Here is a 23,204-nt window from a genome sequence, read left to right as displayed (position 1 = left end):
TGACTCTAAAACACACGAGTCCATTAGCACCTGGCCATACTGGACTCCCACTCCTCACAAGGGCTCGAACTCTTCCCAATCTAGGCTCAATCTCGCTCTTGCTGCCATGTTGGCCTGCTTACTGTCACTGCCTTGCAGCCTGTTCCTCCTACAGTTGCCTTAGGCTGCCTGCTCCCGCTTTCACTGCCAGCAGCTTCAGGCTTCCCTCTCCCATCCTCACCACCAGCCACCCCACGACACCTGATCCCAATGATGCTGCATTCTTTCACCACCATCGAAAAGAAGAAAACGATGAAGATGAAAGAGAAAGAAGAAAAGGAGAAAGAAAGATGTGGCCAGCCTGGTACTAGGGAGCAGATGGGTTCAGGACCCAGAATACTGTCTACACCAACTCCACCAACATCTTGAGATGGTACTTATTGAATAGTTCTGGTGATGAGGCTTTCTACAGAATAACTTTGGCAATCTGCTAAAAGGAATGACTGGACAGGATCAACACTCTCCTTTTACCTGCAAGGTTTTCAGGGTGTTATGTGCTGACCACTTCCTGATGGAATTGTGGTCAAAGGTGTTTTACTTTGCAAATTTTTCCACAAGAGGTAGATAGTATGGATCAGAATGTTCCATGGCAATTAGGCCATACCTATCCTTAACAATAGAGGAGAGGCAGAAGCTCAGTACCTGAGGGTCTACGAACATCTCAATGCAGCCACACACAAAGGTGACCATCAGGAGAGGTCAATGTTGTATGATGATTCCTCCCTCACCCAGAGATTTGTTTATGGACATAGTGCATTTTTGATCTGAAGATGAAATGGAAGATGACTCAGATGACCACAGGCAAGAGATTAGGCCTATGCCACATACAGCAATAATGAGAGTACCTAACACTTGATAACCATGTTTTTATCCACAAATGAGGGGGAGTGATGTGCCCGCATACCTAGATTCTGCCTTATTTTGGCAACATGTTCCTCCCATGTTTTGGTGCATGCCCCAGCTCCTCCAAACTATATTCCCAGCACCTTCAGGTGTTCTGCCTTGACAGTGAAGAGGATAAAGGATTGGTTGTTCATCAAGATGAGGCAGAAACTGCATATGTGGAATCACTGCTCCCTCTCCATTGCGGGTAAAAATTTGTTCATCAGGTCTGAGATATTCTCTGTGTTTATTGGCAACAAATGCTGTCCTTAGGACTGATGACTAAATTCCACAAAACAGCCAAGATTAAAAAAGGTGTAGAGTGGCGGGCAAAGGAAACAAATTTTGAGATGAGGTTATAGTCTTCTCTACAAATCAATGAATACCGGGGATGTGCAGCAGTTTTGTCTGATCAGGAGAGAAAAGAGGCATCTTGGCTTTGCCAGCAGTCGCAGCCAGATATGGAATGGTTAAGTTCTCTAGACGATTAGATGTATTCTGCATCTGTGGATTCCAGAAAATTCATCCTCACATGATTGTTGGGTTCAGTAGAGATTCTCTATGCCACAGAGCTACAGATGCTCAGTTGTTGAGCAGAATTGAATTTTCCCATTTAGCAATTCTTGGAACTGTTACCAGTTGTAAATGTTACCAGTTGTAGATTATTATTAGTTGGTTCAGTACAAAGAATGGATACAGATAGAGGATTTAATCATAGCTTCTGTTTCTCATGTTTTTATTGTGAAAATTTCTTCAAGTTACAGTAGCAAAGATCTCTGGAGAGAGAACATATCCTAATGTCCCTTTTTACATGTTGAATAAACATTTCAATTCAGAAATCTGTAACACTCCTGGATGTGCAGTTGGAAGAAACCACTACCTACCAAACACCATGTTCCAATGATAGCCCCAGTAAAAGTGCCAGGACATCATCAATTAAATATGAGGGCTTTCTGCCCATGCTAATGGCCACAATGTATGTACGTACCCACTCAAACAATAGAAATGCATCCTTCAGTATTTAAAACATCACCAGAGGAATAGGCTGGACTACAGAAAGAGGTGAAGGAACCATTGTTCCTCTCCCTAACACTTAAACCTCTGGTTGTGTTAGGGCTATTATTGACCCAACATAGGATCTATACTTATTTTTAGCAGTGACATACTCTTGTGAAACTTCTCTTCAATTGCCTAGTATCAATGTCTTAGGCATTGCAGCACTTTTTCCTTTCTATTTTTCATTTAGATTTTTAATATGTATTTGAAAAACCTGTTATGTGAATCTGCAAATTTTTGTATTAATTACCAGAAAAAAATTCTAGCACTTAAAATTGAAAATGCAGCAGGATATGATAAGGCTTATTATTCTTGCTGATGTAGAACAAAAATTAAGTTGTTTGCCTTGACTTCATAACAAGTCGAATCACTATCTTAAAACAGATTGTCTTTCTCTGAAGGTCTACTGTCCTTGAAAAGTGCTTCACATTGATTCTTTTTTCTTCCAGTCATTGATGAAACATGTTAATGTATTTCTTGAACTTTTCAAATATGTGGCAACAGATATTAATGTTCAAAAAGTCAATGGACATTTTTTATAATTTTATATGCTTAAAACTTGTACATAATCAACATTATATGCTGTATGAAAAAGTAAAATTGAGAGGCTATTTTTGACTGATCAGTTGGATATAGAAAAAACATTACACTGAGGATTTTCCTCAGTGATTTCTGAGAAAGTCAGGCCATATTATTGATGCATTATAAGCTCCCTTTACTGATAGGTTAGTAATCAGGAGGTTGAGTATTGGGAGGAGATTATCCAGTGCTGATGCAGAGATTTAAAGATCAGCAGTAGCTGAAAAGGGAGGTTTTTTTATGTTCAGCATATTTAAGATATGTTATACCAAGAATGCAATGTAGGCAACTGCTGCATAAGCTGAAGGTGCAACAAAGCAGAAGTGCAGTAAGAAATATGTTGGAAGGGGGTTACCGGTGTAATTCTCCAGACCATTCTGCTATACAGCAACAGTGCTCTGAATGGTAAATGACATTTCCAGCAACCAATGGATACCATAGAAACTTCATAATATGTTTAAAGTGTGAATTAAGGTAATGGTTCTGAAGAGAGAAATGTTCCTGTTACATTGGCTTTACTTATTATACTCATTATGAAGTCTGTGGGTGGAAACAAATGAGTTCTACTCTAGCTTTCAGAGGAAACACAAACTGATTCCCTAAGATGCTAGTAAATATGCATGACCAACTGTTGTTGTACTTCATGCTATCATGTAATAAACCTCATTGTTATAGAACATAGAACAATGCAGCGCAGAACAGGCCCTTTGGCCCTCGATGTTGCGCCGACTAGTGAACTAATCTAAGCCCCTCCCCCTACACTCATCTCAAATAGTTACACAAAAGTGCTTCAGACGACGTCTCATCAAGGCACTTACAGCAACATTTTACTTGTACTTCTCTCTATCTAGTCTATTACAATCACTGCTCACAACTCAGTCTTCTTTACATTGGCAAGATCAAACACTGACTGAGCGACTGCTAATTTGATTTGATTTGACTTATTGTCACGTGTACCTAAGTACTGGGAAAAGCTTTGTTTGTGCGCAGTACTGGCAGATCATAGTAAGCAAAGATGTAGAGATCATTGGGTGTTTGGACAGAGCGAGGCATGCAGGTTAAACTGCACAAGAGGTGCGCAAAGCAAGATCAACATCAATAAGATCTACATTATTTATAGTTAGACAGTCCATTCTTCAGACCAATAATGGCAGGGAAGAAGCTGTTCTTGAACCAGTTCTTGCACGTTCAAACTTTTGTATCTTCTGCCTGATGTAGGAGAGCATTACCAGGATGATAATGTTGGCAGCATTTCCAAGGCAACAAGTAGTGTACACAGAATCCATAGATACGTGTTTGGTTTCCGTGACGATCTGGGCTGTGCACACAATCTTCTACAGTTTCTTACAGTCCCAGGCACAGCAGCTTCCATAGCACGTCATTATGGACTCGGATAGTATGCTGTCTACTGTGCATCTGTAAAAATTGGAGACTTGTCAAATTTCCTGAGCCACCTGAGGAAGGGGAGGCAGTGTTGTGCCTTCTTGTTCGCCGCATCTATGTGTGAAGGAGACCGTCAGTTATCATCACTCCTAGGAACTTGACACTGGCAACCCTCTCGAACCTCAGTTCCACTGATAAAATCAATTATCAGTTCTTTTGTTTTGCCGTCATTGAGAGAGACATTGTCGTCATTGCACCTGGCCACCAAACCGTCAATCTCCTTCCTGTATTCTGACTCATTGTTGTTTCACTTCTGTCCTACCATGGTCATGTCATTAGCAAACCTGCAGATGCTGTTCCTTCAGAATTTGGATATACAGTCGCAGGTGTACTGGGAGTACAGTAAGGGGCTAACACACATCCTTACAGGGGCGCTCCAGTGTTGAGGGTTATCATGGAGCAAGTGCTGTTAGTCTATCTTCACAGATTGACCAATTGGGGACTATGGGTCAGAAAGCTAAAGATCCAGTTGCAGATGGCCGAGCTGAGACCTAGGTCTTAGAGTTTTGAGATCAGTCTGGAGAGGATAAGAGTGCTGAAGGCGGAGCTGTAGTTGATGAGCAGGGCTCTAATATTCATGCTCCTGTTATTTTCCAGAACACTTCCGTTTAGTCTATAGGAATGACTTCAACTTTGCAATTGCTTGCCATTTCAATAAACCACCCTAATTCTTTCAGTAGCAATTCTATCCTGAACCTTCTGCAGTGGTCCATCAAAGTGGAAAGCAAGCTTGATGAATAACAACTCATTTCTCACTTAGGCACTTTACAGCAGTATTGTTTAATTAATTTGCAGGATGTGGGAGACACAGGCCGGCTTGCATTTATTGCCTGACCCTAGTTGCCCTTGAGAATATGGTGGTGAGCTGCCATCTTGAACCATTGTATTCCACACACTTTATTAAAAATAACAAATCCAGCTGTGAAAAGCTGTACCATTTACCTGGCAAGCTAGGATACCCATACAATAACATGTAAAACACTTAAAAGAATGCAAGATTGAATTATTTTTAATTCATCAATGTGATGTGGGCAGTGCTAACTTGGCCAGCATTTATTGCATATCCCTAGGTGTCCAGAAGATGGTGATGACCTGCCTGCTTGAATCGCTGCAGTTCGGTTCAGAATTTTGATTTAGCAACAGTGTAGAAAGGCATTATAGTTTCAAGTCGGATGAGGTGTGATTAGCAAAGGAACTTGTAGCTGAACGTGTTTCCGTGAGTCTCCTGCTCGTGTCCTTCAAGGGTAGAGGTCACAGATTTGAAAGATGCTGCTGGAGCACTCTTGGTGAGTTGCAGCCTGTGTAACAGTGATGAGGGGAATAAAAACCGAATTTACTAAATTTCCAATAATGGGTTACTTTGTCCTGTATCTTGATACCAACACTGAGTTAACACTGTGTGAAGGTGGATGAACACAGCAGGCCAAGCAGCATCAGAGGAGCAGAAAAGTTTGATGTTTCGGGTTGGGACCCTTCTTCAGAAATGGGGGAGGGGGAAGGGGATTCTGAAATAAATAGGGAGGTAGGGGGAGGCAGATAGAAGATGGATAAAAGGAGAAGATAGGGTTAGAGGAGACGGATAGGTCAAAGAGGCAGGGTTAGAGACAGTGAAGGTGAATGTAGGTGGGAAGTTAGGGAGGGCAGACAGCTCAAAGGGGCGGGATAAGGTTAGTGGGTAGGAAATGAGGGTGGGGCTTGAGGTGGGGGGAATGGTTAGGGAGGCGGGGACTAAATGGCTGGTTTTGGCATGTGGTTGGGGGAAGGAGAGATTTTGAAGCTTGTGAAGTCCACATTGATACCCTTGGGCTGCGGGGTTCCCAAGCGAAATGTGAGATGCTGTTCCTGCATTTTTCCGGTGGCGTCATTGTGGGAATGCAGGAGGCCCAGATGGACATGTCATCCGAGGAGTGGTGAGGGTGGGTGGAGATGAAATGGTTCACGACTGGGAGGTGTAGTTGTTTGTTGAGAACTGAGCGTAGGTGTTCCGCAAAGTGGTCCCCAAGCCTCCATTTGGTTTCCCCGATGTAGGGGCGGCCACAATGGGAACAGCAGATACCGTGTATCACATTAACATATGTACAGGTGAACATCTATTTGATGTGAAAAACGTCTTCTTAGGGCCTGGGATGCAGGTGTGGGGCGGGGGGAGAAGGTACAGGGGCAGGCGTGGCACTTGCTTCGGTTGCAGGGAAAAGTGTCAGGGGTGGTGGGGCTGGAGAGGAGTGTGGAGTGGACAAGGGAGTCACGGAGGAAGTGGCCCGTCTGGAAAGCACATAAGGGTGGGGAGGGAAAAATGTCTTTGGTAGTGAGGTCAGGTCGCAGATGGCGGAAATGTCAGAAGATGATGCGGTGGATTTGGAGGTTAGTGGGGTGGTACTTGAGGACAAGGGGGATTCTGTTTTGGTTATTCCAACACTCCTGATTCGTGTTGTGTAAATGATGGACAGGCATTGAAAAGATGGGAAGTGAGTTATTCACTGGAGAATTTCTAAATGTTGTACCTCCCGATTGGTGCTCTTCTTCATCTATCATGAGATACGGATGCTGCTTGCTGGGCCATTTCAAAGACCAGTTAAGAGAGAAATTTCTGTGGTTCTGAAGTCACAAGACTGGGTAAGGATAGAAAATTTCCTTCCCCAAAACGACATCAGTAAACCAGATGGGCTTTAATAAAACTCAATGATAATTTTATGGTAACCAGCTGCAAGAGAGAAAAAAAAGTTAATATTTTGAGTAACTTTGAGACATTGGATGCTGATTTTGATTCGTGGGTTCACGCGCTTGCCTGAAATTACTGTCTGTGCACAAATTTAATTAAAAATTGTGTAGAGGAAATGGAGCCATCTCAATATTTTGAGAGTATAACTATCTGAAAGATATACTATTTTTCTGCATTTGTTCCATATAAAATATTATGATGCATAGTTAGTGACCAGGTTCACTATGATGTGGTTTCAAAATAGTCTCTGTGGCTTAGTTTTTCCTCAATTATAATGTGGTCTGGAATCAAATCAAAGTTCAAGACATTAAGACAGTTTGCTAATATAAACCATAGAAACACTGTGCAGAAAAAGGCAATTCCATCCCAAACTGATTCTCTGAAAAATACTACTCAGTTAATCCTATTCCTCTGCTCTTTCCCCACTTATTCAATTCTCTGCCTAAAATTATTATTGAATCTGTTTCCATCATGTTTTCAGGCAGCACATTCCAGATCACAACAATTTGGCTTTTAAACAAATTCTACTCAATCACCATTAAATTGGGTCCTCTGATTGCTGAGAGCAGGAGCAAAATACTGCAGATGCAACTTAGAACAGTGACTTTTCTGTACATGCTCTAAGTGTAACCTCTACCAATAAACAATAGATCGTGAATAAAATAAACAAAAGGACAAATCAAAGACAATGGATCATTGAAAGTAAACTATCTCAAACAAACCTTACCCAGTATCACGTACTGGTAGGAATGGTAAATATCACAAGGTCCAGGAGTGGTCAACTGTAAGAATATGGCATGGTTATAGCAGTGTGGATCTGATCCCAAACACAAGAAGAAAAAATCCAGAGGACTGGAAGAGAAGTTTCAAGTCAGTTAATAAGTTTTAAGAGCATTACCACCTTAAGAAGACACAGAGCCAGTCAATAGCTGAAATACAATTACTGACAGAGAGAAAAAGCAGCGTAGAAGCAACAAAATTAATCTCCTCAACATTTCAAAGTCAAAACCTCATTCAAAAGTTGGTAAGAAGCACTGGAACAAGAGTATGTGGGCTAGCAAAAGAAAGAAAATCCTGACATTATTTGAGAGCACACAGGCCTTGAGAAAGAGACTCAATAGGGAGCGCATGAAGGCTACAAGAGGTAAAGTCAGAAATTTCTAAGGGTAAAGGTGAGAAAACTGAAAATATGGGAAAACCCAGTAAGCAGTACAGAAATAGGACTTGGAGGGAGGAAAATTATTTTTCACTTAGGTGTGGTGAAAGTCTGAAAGGGTATGGAGTCAGAAACTCTAGCAGTATTTAGATGTTCACTTGTGATGCCATAACTTCTAGAGCTATGGGCCAAAAGCTGGAAATGGGTTTAGTGTAGTCAGATTTTTGTTGACTAGAACAGACACAGTGTGTCGAATGAACTCCTTCTGTGCTGTAAACACCCATAAGTCTCTGGGTATAGTGTTACAAAGAAACATAACTGTAAAAGTTGAAAGGAGTATATCATTACAGGCAGCCAATAATTTAATAACTGGGAATGAGGAAATAGCCAAGACATTAAACAGTTATTTTATGTCGGTCTTCACAGTGGAAGGCACAAATAACATGCCAAAAACTAATGGCAAGAAGGTTACAGCAGGCGAGGACCTTGAAACTATCATTATCACTAAGGAGGCTGGGCAAGCTATTGGGGATAAAGGTAGACAAGTCTCCTGGACCTGATGAAATGCATCCCAGCATACTAAAAGAGGTGAATGGGGTAATAGCAAATGCACTAGTAATTATTTACCAAAATTCACTGGACTCTGGGGTGGTTCACACAGATTAGAAAACAGCCAATGTGACGCCACTGTTTAAAAAAGGAAGTAGACAAAAAGCAGCTAATTATAGGCCAGTTAACTTAACCTCGGTAGTGGGGAAAATGCTTGAATCTATCATTAAGGAAGAAATAGCAAGACATCTGGATATAAATTGTCCCATTGGGAACACCCAACATGGGTTCATGAAGGATAGGTCATGTTTAACAAATTTGGTGGAATTCTTTGAGGACATTACTTGCATCGTGGACAATGGGGAACCTGTGGATGTGGCATATATGGATTTCCAGAAGGCATTTGACAAAGTGCCACACCAAAGCTTGCTACATAAGATAAAGTTGCATGGTATTGCAGGTAATGTATTGGCATGGATAGAGGATTGGTTGACCAGTAGAAAGCAAAATGTTGGGGTAAATGGGTGTTTTTCTGGTTGGCGGTCAGTGGAGGGTGGTGTGCATCAGGGATCAGTGATGGGACTGCAATTGTTTACAATTTACATAGATGATTTGGAGTTAGGGACTAAGTGTGGTGTGTCAAAATTTGCAGATGACACTAAGGTGAGTGGTAGAGCAAAGTGGGCAGAAGACACTGAAAGTCTGCAGAGGGATATAGATAGTCTAAGTGAGTGGGCAAAGGTCTGGCAGATGGAGTACAAAGTTGATAGGTGTGAGGTCATCAATTTTGGTAGGAATAACTGCAAAATGGACTATGTTTTAAATAATAAAAAATTGCAGCACGCGGCTGTGCAAAGAGACTTGGGTGTCATACAGTGATAAGACTGTATATGGTACAGCCAAACTAATTGCCAACAGCATTGGAATGCTACACTGTTACACAAGGAGCATAAGTGGATTGAAAATGTGTCCATAGTCCACGACCAACACTCCTCACTTTTGATCATGTTTGGATCTCAACTTTTTAAATATATCTGAAGTCCAATAGTTCAAAAAGAACCACTTGCACAGAAGCAACCACTTGCTCAAATACTGGCCAGGAACCAGCCATGTTTAACCAACTGGTCAGAGGAAAAACCAGAAGATTTCTTTGTGTTTGTAGATTTATGGTAGACTCCAAAATGGAAAATGTTATGATTGTAAATGATGATGGAAGAGAAATGTTACAGATGGCTGAGCAGAATTGGCAGCCAGCAAGCCAGAAGAGGCTGAACCAAATTGGGCAAGAATATGAACTTGGACATAGACAAAACTGTAAAAACATTCATGAAGATTGAGTTGAAGGATGGATTGACTAAAAGACCGGTGAGTTTGAGTTGACCAAAAAGGCATATGTTGAACACACAAACCATTTCAAGATCATTAACAATTTACTAGTGTATAACCGAAGACTTCCAGAAAGATGTATTGGAACGGATACACTGGGGATACTTTGGTGTCAAGTTTGCAGCCAGGGGGTAGTCAGTGGTGTGATGATTTGAAATCTCAAAAGTGATTAAAGATTTCATGCTTCATTGGGAAATCTAGTTATGCAGGATTGTTAAGTTTAGAAAATACACCTGTGATTGCCAAAATCAGAACAGAAGCTAAAACTCAGCGAAATATGCAAAAAGCAAGTACTGAAAGCAGGAATGAGCAACACAACACACGAGTTCATTTGGAAATATTTCATTAATATTGTTAAGATGGCAGAACAGTCCAACAAGACCGTCAATGTCAGGACAGAGTTAGTACTGAGTGAGCAGCAATCTATCAGTAACACAACTGAGAGTCTGAAAAAGTTTATTTCACAAATCAAACACCTACAATGGGTGACTGAAGATGTCTAGCTAATTAGTAACCTGAGGGAAATAAGCAGCATGTCACTCCACGGGAACTAGATTAATATCCAAGGATCTAGAGTGTGGTGAAAAGAAGAAATTGCCTCTTCTAAGAATCCAGGATATGGAAAGAAGTTCTGCATCTTCCAGTAAGAAAGTGATTGCCTGTTTCAGAAATCCAGGAGTCCAAAAGAAAGAAAGTGCTAACTCCAACTCCAGCAGCTGTCTTCTAAAAAGGAAATTCATTGAGACTGTGTTTTCTAGAAAAGGTAACTGACCTATGGCAATGTTAACAAATAAAGGCATCCTCTATGAACGATAGCCGAGAGCTGAAAGATCCTTCAAAGGAGAATGATCAACAGATCAGAACAAAGGTCAAGAAGGTGACCCAATCCCGCCCACAGCCGACGCCGACATCGCTCCGTCCACAGCCTCCACCAGCAACCCCAGAGGAGACAGCCACACTGAGCCCTGCCGAATTTTCACCAGCCCCCCAGACCTCCCTTGACAGAAGACAAATGGTCAGTCCTCAGCAAGGGGCTCACCTTTGTCCCCCTCCACCCACACGTCAACAAATACCAGTCATGTCTGGATATCGAGCAATTTTTCCGCCACCTCCACGCTTACTTATCTGTCAAACTAACCCCCCCTCCACTGACCTCCTCACCTGCCTCCAACACAAGTCATCCTCCTGGACACCAGCCCCAGGCCTCCTACTCTCCCTCGACCTCTTCATCTCCAACTGCCGTTGAGATATCAATTGCCTCAATCTCTCCACCCCTCTCACCCACTCCAACTTCTTCCCTACAGAAAGTGCAGCCCTCTGCTCCAATCCAACCTCACCATCAAACCTGCAGACAAGGGAGGCGCAGTTGTAGTATGGCGCACTGACCTTTACATTGCTGAGGCCAGATGCCAACTCTCCGACACCACCTCCTACCATCCCCTGGATCATGACCCCACCCCTGAGCACCAAACCATCATCTCCCAAACCATTCACAACCTCGTCACCTCAGGTGACCTCCCACCCGCAGCCTCTAAGCTCATTGTTCCTCAACCCTGCACCGCCCGCTTCTATCTCCTTCCCAAAATCCACAAACACGCCTGCCCTGATCAACCCATTGTCTCTGCCTGCTCCTGCCCCACCAAACTCATCTCCACCTATCTGGACTCCATTTTCTCCCCCTTGGCCCAGGGACACCCTACCTACGTCCACAAGGCCACCCATGCCCTCCACCTCCTCCAGAACTTCCAATTCCTCGGTCCCCAACACATCATTTTCACCATGGACGTCCAGTCCCTATACACCTGCATTCCCCATGCAGATGGCCTACAGGCCCTCTGCTTCTTCCTGTCCTGCAGACCTGACCATTCCCCCTCCGATACGCTCATCCGCCTAGCCGAACTCGTCCTCACCCTCAACTACTTTTTCAATTCCTCCCACTTCCTACAGACAAAGGGAGTGGCCACGGGTACCCGCACGGGCCCAAGCTATGCCTGCCTCTTTGTAGGTTACGTGGAACAGTCCCTCTTCCGCACCTACACTGGCCCTAAACTCCACCTCTTCCTCCGTTACATTGATGACTGTATCGGCGCCGCGTCATGCTCCCAAGAGATCAAACAGTTCACCCACTTCACCAACACCTTCCACCGCAACCTTAATTTCACCTGGACCATCTCCAAACACATCCCTCACCTTCCTGGACCTCTCTGTCCCCATCTCAGGCAACCACCTAGAAACCCATGTCCATTTCAAGCCCACCAACTCCCACAGCTACCTGGAATATACCTCCTCCCACCCACCATCCCTGCAAAAATTCCATCCCCTATTTCCAATTCCTTCGCCTCCGCCACATCTGCTCCCAGAATGAGGCATTCCACTCCCGTACATGCCAGATGCCCTTGTTCTTCAAGGACTGCAACTACCCCCCCCCCCACCCCACTACGGTGGTCGAGAATGCCCTCGACCATGTCTTTCACATTTCCCGCAACTCATCCCTTACACCCCGCCCCCGCAATAACCGCCAAAAGAGAATCCCCCTAGTCCTCACATAGCACCCCACCAACCTCCGGATACAATGCATCATCCTCCGACACTTCCGCCATTTACAATCCGACCCCAACACCCAAGACATTTTTCCATCCCCACCCTTGTCTGCCTTCCGGAGAGACCACTCTCTACGTGACTCCCTTGTCCGCTCCACCCTCCCCTCCAACCCCACCATGCCCGGCACTTTCCCTTGCAACCGCAGGAAGTGCTACACTTCCCCTCACACCTCCTCCCTCACCCCCATCCCAGGCCCCAAAAAGACTTTCCACATCAAGCAGATGTTCAATGCACATTTGCCAATGTGGTATACTGCATCCGCTGTGGCTGCCTTTACACTGGGGAAACCAAGCGAAGGCTTGGGGGTTGCTCTGCAGAACACCTACGATCGGTTCGCAATCAACAACTGCACCTCCCAGTTGGAACCATTTCAACTCCCCCTCCCATTCCTTAGACGATATGTCCATCCTGGGCCTCCAGCAGTGCCGTAATAATGCCACCTGTAGGTTGCAGGAACAGCAACTCATAGTCCGCTTGGAAGCCCTGCAGCCCAATGGTATCAATGTGGATTTCATCAGCTTCAAAATCTCCCCCCCCCCCCCCACTGCATCCCAAAACCAGCCCAGCTCATCCCCGCCTCCATAACCTGTTCTTCTTCTCACCTATCCCCTCCTCCCACCTCAAGTCCCACCTCCACTTCCGACCTACTAACCTCATTCCGCCCCCTTGACCTGTCCGTCCTCCCCGGACTGACCTATACCCTCCCTACCTCTGCACCTATACTCTCCCCTCCACCTATCTTCTCCTCTATCCATCTTCGGTCCGCCTCCCCCTCTCTCCCTACTTATTTCAGAATCCACTCCCCATCCCCCTTTTCTGATGAAGGGTCTAGGCCTGAAACGTCAGCTTTTGTGCTCCTAAGATGCTGTTTGGCCTGCTGTGTTCATTCAGCTCTACACTTCGCTATCAAGGTCAAGAAGCCGACCGGCCATTTTGTTTTAAGTTCAAAGAGAGTGCATCCTGAGAAATGTGTAAAACTTCCAGACAATCTGCATTTGAGAAGTCAGAGTAAGAAGGAGATCATAGAATCCCTACACTGTAGAAAGAGGCCATTCAGCTCATCAAGTCTACACAACCCTCTGAAGAGCGTCCCAGTCTCTTATCCCTGTAAACCTGCATTTACCATGGCTAATTCACCTTGTCTGCACATCCCTGGACATTACAGTGCAATTTAGTATGGCCAATCCATCTGACCACCATGTCTTTGGACTGTGTAAGGAAACCAGAACTCCCTGGAGAAACCCATGCAAGCTAGGGGAGGACGTACAAACTCCACACAAACAGTCATTCAAGCCTGGAACTGAACCTGGGTTCCTGGTGCTTTGAGGCAGCAGTGCTGATGACTGACCCACTATGCCACTAGATTGTGTACTTCTCAGTGTAAAATAGCTATATCATAATTGTATAATGGGTTATCCAAGGGGAAGTATTCTTAAGTGGAGATGTATAAGATAATGGTACTGAAGGGATGAAGGTACATTGGCTCCACTGACTCTACTGATGTGATACACAGTCTGTGGCTGAAGACAGAATGTAAGCTTTTGGAGGGAACAGATATATCTATATTAGCTCATGATGGTTCTAGTAATTATACCTGACAAAATGTAGTTTCTGTCATGCAATAAATCATCTTGTTACACAGGAACACATGAACAGGAGTAGGCCATTCAGCTTCTTGAGATCATGACTGATCTGTGGCCTAACTTCATACACTTTCATTTGCTTCATAAAAATTTATCTATCTCAAATTGATATCTAAGAACAGTGCCTCTTCTGTAGATACTGCACCTATGATGTATTCTCTACCACTGACAGACCTAAGACAAAGGAAAGTCAAAGAAGACTAATGGCAGTGAACTACTTCAAACAACCCTTACTCAGCACCACATGGTGGTAGAAATGGCAAATACCAGAAGACACCAGAAGTGGCCATCTGGGAAAATGCCACATTAACAATCTCACAAAATCTGCCTAGGTAAAAATATTCCCCATTAGCACATACAAAGTAGATGGATAACGTATGCTATCACAGACTCTTTCCTTCCACTCAGACTATCCTACAGCTATGCTTACAATATGCATCCATTCTAAATGTGCAGCCTAAACCTATAATACTTGCCACGTCAATTCTCTTTTCCAAAGAATCTTCTTAATAAAATTGCATGGATATGCATATATGTAATCAGTTATTATGATCTGTAGAATAGTTCCTTGGTGTTTTTTTTCATTGTTTCAGGATCTGTTCATTTTTGAAGGTTGCAAGCAAGGAGATGCATACAGAAGGCAGCAGCAGACAGACATACAAGTGCATGTTCCCATAGTATTAAATACCTGGTTCCTTCAAAGAGAGTGTCCCAAGCATTACTGGCAAAGAATGGGAGCACTAAAGTTTGAAATCTCCATTGAGCTGCATTGTTTCCAATGTATTGTGCTTTTCTTCCATTAACTATCTGCAATCTGTCTCGTATATCTGAGCAGAATTTCAGTAACCTTTCCACCAGACTTTTCGCGCAGAGGAGCTTGTAAAATTACGTGAGTAACTCACCCCTAACTTGTTTGCAAATTTTTTTTGGGATCAAGCGAGGTCTCACCTGATCTCACCTAAATATAAGCCCTTAAGTGGCCATTTAAACCACATCCAACTGCCACTTCCACTCTGGCATCAATTTGGAAGCTAGAAGTACCTTTCAAAGATGAGAGAATACGGTGGTTGTGGGAAGACATTTGTTAGCCCATTTGGAGTAATAAATGGCCGTGAGGCAGCCATTCCCTACTGACTGATCAAGTGGAGGTACAGGAAACCCGGCCACCCAATAAATATTTCATATTATTTTCACCTAACACAGACAGACAACTCTGTTCCAAACATATATTCAAACAGACTATCAGGGATTGAGCATATGTAAGCATGATTTGAAAACTGTATTCATGGATCCTGTCATCTTTGGAATATGATGTAATGTTCAAAGATCCTGCAGGAAGGTGGGACCAGGAAATTAACCTGCCACCAATGAATGGCGCTTCAACTCCTTAAGGACCATGTTAAGAGGTTGTCTGTCTGAAAAACAATGGGGTTTTCAGTCTCTTTGTTTGGCTTTGTCAAAAAAAACAATGTGCTGCATGTTAGAGTGTAACTGTAAGCGTTGCTGGGAGGCAGAATAAATTTTATTCTAATTTTTTGTTGTTACGTTTGAAAGGTTTATTTGCACTGGGTCAAGTGCTGAATCTGAATTTGGCATCCATGATCACTACATCCCTCATCTTTATCCTTCTTACACTTTCAGGAGATGCCTGCTGTTTTTAGCAGCAACATCTAACATGGCTATGCCTGACTTTGTCCCTGGCTCCAACAGGCACCCTTACATCCTGTAGAGTGAGAAGCTTGTTTTCATCTGGGTATCAGAATCCTGACACTGCTTTCAAGTCCTCATCTCCCACAGATCCATCAAACCTGACAAAAGAGTTGGAACAGAAGGAGACTGCTGAGTCCTCAGAGGAGGATGCACAATTTTGAGAAATCACCATCACTCCATTAGTTCACATGCACATACTTCTTTAGGAATTCCAAGGCTTTACTGGTGATATTGGGTTTGATTTGCACATTTTTATCAGCAAATCATGCAGCTTTATCTTTGACCTCTTATTATAAACAAGAGAAGCTGCGAAAGGAGAAAAAACAGCTAAAGGTCCAAGACTTCTTCAACAGCACCTTCCAAATCCCTCAACTTTACATTAGCAGAGCAAGGGCATCAGGTGCATAGCAATATCATCACCTTCAAGTTCCACTCCAAGTCTCAAACAATTCTGATTTCGAATTGCTTTACTTTTACTTTGCTATCATTACATTGAAACCCTGCAAGTCCCTCCATGTGAGCACAATGGATGTACCTACACAATGTGCAGCTCAAGACAGCTGCATGCCACCAACTACTCAAGGGCAATTCAGGGTAGCTAATAAATATTGGCATTGTCAACGATGTCCCCATCCTATGACTGAGTTAAAAACAGTGACAAGCATGGTGCTAGAAAATAGGTAGTACTTGGAAACTACTGCAAGTCTCCTTATATAAGTAGTTTGAAATAAATTGATTATCATTTAGTCAAACAGTTATTAAATAAATTGCTATTAAATTGATTACTATTTGGACCAATGATGACATAGTGGTAATGTCACCACGTAAGTAAGAGAACTTGCTGGAAAAGCTCAGCAGCTCAGCATCTGTGAAGAAAAAATCACAGTTAACATTTCGGGTCCAGTGACTCTTCATCAGAACCGAAAGGTAAGAATCTCCAGGGAAATGTTTGCAAGACACAGGTTCAAATCCCTCTACGAAAGGTGGTTAATTTGGAATTCAATAAAAGGAATAAAAATCAAGTCAGACGGTAATTGTCATAAAAACGCAACAGGTTCACTCATATCCTTTAGGAAAGGAAATCTGCCATCCTTACTTATTCTGGTCTACACATTTATTGACCAACGTGCCACTTCAGAACAGACTGGTCTCTAAACAGTAAGCACCACACCCCCTACCCCAGCACTTTTTTTCCTGCCTTCCTCTCTGTTTTTCTGTTTGACTCCTACTGCATGTTTTTATTATCTGTGCCAGCAGTGATGAACTGGACTACAGTGCAATGGGCAGTTCTTGTTTGTAAATGTGTGCACAGCTGTCTACCACCTGGTAATCAGAACTACACTCGAGAAATTCAGTCGACGACACATGTATTTTGTGCAAAGCAGGGCATAAGTTAACCTTGCTTCAAAGGCAAAAGCTAGAAAAGTCACTTGTAACTTTTGGTCTCATCATGAATGTCAGAATAGAGAAAAACAAAAGTAAAAGTTATTGCTAGGTGACATGAACTACTAACAGGTATCTGAGAAACAGCCACAGAAATAATTTTTATGCTTTTCTTAGACCCTGAAAAATGGGAAGTACCATTTCAAAACTTGTGGTCAACACTAAATGAAGGAGGGCAGGTTCTTAGAGTGCATACTATGATAAAATGTGAGAAGACATTAACAAACTTGTGCAGTGGGTAGCTGAATAGTAAATACATGTCAATATGGATTAAATGTGAGAAAGTCCATTTTGTTTGGAGGAATAAAGAGGCCACTTACACCTCGGGGAAAAGTGTGAAATCTTACCAATTTACATTTTGATTGGACTATTTCCAGGACGGCAAACCTAATCTTCATGCAGTGGTCCTTCTTGGTGAATCTAGCCAGTGTGGCAAATTAAGAGATAATGGGAACTGCAGATGCTGGAGATTCCAAGATAATAAAATGTGAGGCTGGATGAACACAGCAGGCCAAGCAGCATCTCAGGAGCACAAAAGCTGACGTTTCGGGCCTAGACCCTTCATCAGAGAGGGGGATGGGGGGAGGGAACTGGAATAAATAGGGAGAGAGGGGGAGGCGGACCGAAGATGGAGTGTAAAGAAGATAGGTGGAGAGGGTGTAGGTGGGGAGGTAGGGAGGGGATAGGTCAGTCCAGGGAAGACGGACAGGTCAAGGAGGTGGGATGAGGTTAGTAGGTAGCTGGGGGTGCGGCTTGGGGTGGGAGGAAGGGATGGGTGAGAGGAAGAACCGGTTAGGGAGGCAGAGACAGGTTGGACTGGTTTTGGGATGCAGTGGGTGGGGGGGGAAGAGCTGGGCTGGTTGTGTGGTGCAGTGGGGGGAGGGGATGAACTGGGCTGGTTTAGGGATGCAGTAGGGGAAGGGGAGATTTTGAAACTGGTGAAGTCCACATTGATACCATATGGCTGCAGGGTTCCCAGGCGGAATATGAGTTGCTGTTTCTGCAACCTTCGGGTGGCATCATTGTGGCAGTGCAGGAGGCCCCTGATGGACATGTCATCAAGAGAATGGGAGGGGGAGTGGAAATGGTTTGCGACTGGGAGGTGCAGTTGTTTGTTGCGAACTGAGCGGAGGTGTCCGCTCAGTTCGCATGCAGAACACCTCCGCTCAGTTCGCATGCAGAACACCTCCGCTCAGTTCGCAACAAACAACTGCACCTCCCAGTCGCAAACCATTTCCACTCCCCCTCCCATTCTCTTGATGACATGTCCATCAGGGGCCTCCTGCACTGCCACAATGATGCCACCCGAAGGTTGCAGGAACAGCAACTCATATTCCGCCTGGGAACCCTGCAGCCATATGGTATCAATGTGGACTTCACCAGTTTCAAAATCTCCCCTTCCCCTACTGCATCCCTAAACCAGCCCAGTTCATCCCCTCCCCCCACTGCACCACACAACCAGCCCAGCTCTTCCCCCCCACCCACTGCATCCCAAAACCAGTCCAACCTGTCTCTGCCTCCCTAACCGGTTCTTCCTCTCACCCATCCCTTCCTCCCACCCCAAGCCGCACCCCCAGCTACCTACTAACCTCATCCCACCTCCTTGACCTGTCCGTCTTCCCTGGACTGACCTATCCCCTCCCTACCTCCCCACCTACACCCTCTCCACCTATCTTCTTTACTCTCCATCTTCGGTCCGCCTCCCCCTCTCTCCCTATTTATTCCAGTTCCCTCCCCCCATCCCCCTCTCTGATGAAGGGTCTAGGCCCGAAACGTCAGCTTTTGTGCTCCTGAGATGCTGCTTGGCCTGCTGTGTTCATCCAGCCTCACATTTTATTATCTTGGCAAATTAAGAGGCTTCTTTTAGGATTGGCAGCCAATTAATAGGTGGTAGTAGGTGTCAAAGCCTGAACAAGGACTAATTATTTAAAGGAACACTAACAGCACTCATTATGGCAGTATAGTTCATTGTGGATTACTAATGCGCTGACAGGAAAACAGGAGGAACGTGGATGCCAGAAGAATAGCAGCATCACAATTCACAGTTGCCTGACTTGAGCTCATGGTAAAAGCATGGAGGCAGGATCACTTTCCAGGGAATTACCGAAGGAGGCTACTTAACTTCACCGCACATTCCGGGCGGGAGGTTACAAAAGAGTTAAGCTGCTGGTGTATGGTGTGGCAGACAAAGATCCAGTTGAGGAAATGCTTAAACAATCTCTTGATATCTGACAAGGTGAGCACCATGCAGCCTTTCCAACACACTTTCTTTGATGCACACAATTTGTAACCATGCATTAAAATGAGTACACTAGCTGGCTTAATTCTTTGTCATCAAACACAACAATGACACACACTCTCAATGTGTGGACCTAACACTTCCATTTCCATGACCTTCCTAAAATGTTCTGCCTATATCCTAAGCAAGCACTAACAAGTAAGAGTTCTCATTTTTTAAACATGAGAAACTGTACAAATTCCAATACAGCTGCAAACTTCTTCCTGAGTTCTGACTGCACAATGCCAATGGCCCAAAGTCACCTCAGCAGCACAGTTCAACAGCCCCTTTTCACATGAAATGTGTGTGCCTGTATTTCCAACAAATTGTGGCCTGGCAACTGATCATCATTAACCTTTAAACTGTTTGAATGATGGATTGAAAACCATGCGACAAACACAGGCAGCATTGAAGGTAACTAATATATTGGAATGAGCCAATGAGCCAACCCTTGGAACTATCTGTTCCTTGAATGCCACATGCTGTGAGTGCTGGATCCTGAGCACAAATTCTACACAACAAATTGAAGTTCAACACAGGTCACTGGATTAGAGATCAATGCAGTTATTTAGCCTTAGTTCTGAGGAAGCGGCATCGGACCCAAAACGTTAACTCTGTTTTCTCCTCCACAGATGCTGTCAGACCCAATGAATTTTTCCAGCAACTTTGTTTTTGTTCCTATTTAGCCTTTCATTGGTTTCAATGGAATAATATCAAATTCCTTTTGTTAGAAATTATCCGAACTACTTTTTACAAGAAGTTGTTCAACGGCAATGCTAGCCTTATGCTATGGCTGGCCCACTGTTTTCCTATTTAATACTCTTTACAGCTGGAGTGACCTTTCAATACTTCCTCTGCGCACTCATCTTCCTTAACTTGCTGTTTTTCAGACTGCATGCCAGTGAGAAAAAGCCATCTCACATGCAAAATTATTTTTCGCTGACTTCTTAATTGTTTTGATTTGGTCTGTATTTCAGCCACAGGTTTACCAAGCACACTGCTAATTATCCCCAAGAGACTTGGTGTACTGAATGCCTGAATTTACTTATGACTTTCCCAACCCACTCACTGGGAAAGAACTGGAATTCATTTCCAGCACTTGAGAACAGAAAGAGAATTTGTTCTGAAGGAAGGTCACTGGACCTGAAATGTTAACTCTGCTTTCTCTCCACAGATACTACCAGAACCTGCTGAGACTTTTCCATCAAGTTCTGTTTTTGTTTCTGATTTCCAACATCCACAGTTCTTTGTTTCTTATTGTAAAAATTTTGAAAGTTTATGTCTACATGGAATCAGATGGAGTACAGGTGTTCTTCCTGATATAGGAAAAATTGTTGAGAAGGTCTTCTAAAGTGTCTAAGTAGACTTTGGGCAGGTCCAACAGACCCAATCACTATAAAACAGATGAGCTGTGGAAGCCAATTTGTGTCTTGTTATACTCATCAATGACACGGCCTTTAAGAAATGCAGCACCTCTGACAGTGGAGATACCCATGGTAAGTCCCGGAGAGGGAGTTAAATGGAACAGTATCAACACAGGCCAATACCCATCAAAACAAGAAGAATAACATTAGGGCAATTTAGTTCTGCAACTGCATTGTGATGTAATAATTAATACATTCATCTGAAATTTTACAGCCCTATTCTTTTGAATTAAGGAGTTAACTATGTTATTTCACATAGAGTAAGTTTAGATAAAGTAACAGGGACAGAAAATAATGAAAACTTTATTAAATGTCTACATACTCATTAGCTCATGGAAGAATTTCAGTAGTTGAATGATATTCGAAAAACTGAAGCAAATTTAATTTTATGTATTTAATTTGCAGTAGTATTAATTTTAAGATTAATTTTATGTATGTTAACTTACAATGCAGTGACTTAAAATGATCATGTATGAGGAAATTATTTGTTATTACACTGAAGTTGATCCCATGAGCATAACTCTTCATTGGGTTTCACTGTTAGTGATTGTCTTATTTGTTGAATTGATTGCAAAAGTTTAATGCATTACTGTTCTGACATTTGTATTTCTTTCAGCCATACCTATGCAATCTGCTAAACAGAACCCCAATGTTGCATTACTACTAACTGCACATGGTGGTCACATCGGCTTCCTGGAGGGGATATTTCCTCGATGGGCCACTTATATGGATAGAGTCTTCAAACAGTTTACTCAAGCTGTCTTTGAGCATAGAGATGAGCTGAAAAATACATGAATTTTGAAATTCATCTGTGTTGATTGTTTCACAAATTTACAGTCTAAACTACTGAATATTCTCAACATTGGTATTTGAGCACATTGTAAAATATACATTTACTTGCACCATCATGTATTTAAAATGGACTGTCATTTGGTTTTGTCTAGAAATTAAGAAAAGGTTGAATGACAGAGCCAAGACTATTTATTATACCCAGACTAAATCTCAATTCGTACTTGCATTGCTTTCTTTCATGTGAATGTTTTTTGTTAATTTAAAATATTCTGATTATAACTTTATATTAATTTCAATATAGAACTTCATCTTAATCATATTTTGCTCATTTCTGCATAACCAATTGGCACAGAACTTCTACAATTACCACATTATTGATGGTAAATTGAAATCCTCAGGGCTATTATTTACCTTATGGTCCAGTGCTTCAATTTTTCCTCAACATACTTGCAATTCATAACATGATTGAATTGTTGAGAATACATTTGCACATAATTTAACATCTGTCCAAATAACCTACTTTGTAACACTTATGTATCTAAAGCAAAGGTAATGATATAACATATGAATAAAGAAGCACAGATACTACTAGAATAATAATCTTGCCTCAAAAGCAATGCAGTAAAGCACAGGTATTGCTGATGAATTTTATTTTAACTCCGATTTAATTACTTTCAAATTATTAATCTACTTTGATTATACCAATGATATATTCCTTAAAAGCTTGAAAACGAAAATAAATCAATATTACTTTTAAGCCAACTGTGATCAACTCTGAATTGAAGTGTGTTTGAGAGCTGTCACTATGAAAGCAATATATTAGAACCTAAGCTGTTGTATTTACACAGTCGGTGCTACTGAGTTTGCCATGAGTAACTTAGTTGTCTGTCGAGAGGGTCCCAGGCTTACCATGATCTTCCAGTACTTGTAGTACAATAACAGATTGTATATGATATTGTGGGTAAAATATGTAACTTTTTTCTGAGAAAACTCTTAAAGAGCTAGAAAATAAATTTAAAGATATTTACTATATATAGAAAATAAAATTTTCTGAACTAAGCATTGTTTTCTTATTTATAAAATAATACAAATTGTAGAGCAATTTACTGTTTGATATTTTGGATTATGGATTGGTCCACTAGTTACAATGGTAGAGCTATTCAACCATTAATCAAAGCATGCTAGTTGATGTGCGACCTATTTCATATGTGTTCTTTTTTAGTACTGCCTATGGCTGTTTGAAATTTTCATTCAGTTGCAGTTTGAATATAGCCCAATAGTAAAAAGAATCCAAATTAAAGGCACACCATTGCCAGACCATCTTAGAAACAACTTTTTATATTATTTGGTCTCTGCTGAAAGTAAGAGAGGAAGATGACACTGAACTTGCCAAGCGATTCTCAGGGGAAATCCTTACAAGTGTCTGAAAATTAACGGAATTTATTGTTATTGCAAAATAATAAGTAATTAACCAATGACTGAGCCAATGCAGTCCTTCATGGAG

The 23,204-nt window shown here is 42.5% G+C and overlaps 1 protein-coding gene across 2 annotated transcripts in view; it reads left to right on the top strand.

The window, feature by feature from the left end:
- Positions 1–22,699, top strand: part of abhd3 (abhydrolase domain containing 3, phospholipase) — a 105,871-nt gene extending 83,172 nt beyond the window's left edge. For both annotated transcript variants that reach the window (XM_048528497.2, XM_048528496.2), the window contains one exon: positions 21,525–22,699. In XM_048528497.2, coding sequence (XP_048384454.1) covers positions 21,525–21,703 — 179 coding nt within the window. In that variant the 3' untranslated portion in view covers positions 21,704–22,699. The remainder of the gene's footprint in view (positions 1–21,524) is intronic.
- The last annotated feature ends 505 nt before the right edge of the window (positions 22,700–23,204 follow it).

Source organism: Stegostoma tigrinum, chromosome 5 (assembly GCF_030684315.1).
Source record: "Stegostoma tigrinum isolate sSteTig4 chromosome 5, sSteTig4.hap1, whole genome shotgun sequence".
Taxonomy (NCBI): Eukaryota; Metazoa; Chordata; class Chondrichthyes; order Orectolobiformes; family Stegostomatidae; genus Stegostoma; species Stegostoma tigrinum.
The sequence above is the reverse complement of the archived record's forward strand: the minus strand, read 5'-3'. Positions and strand labels throughout refer to the sequence as shown.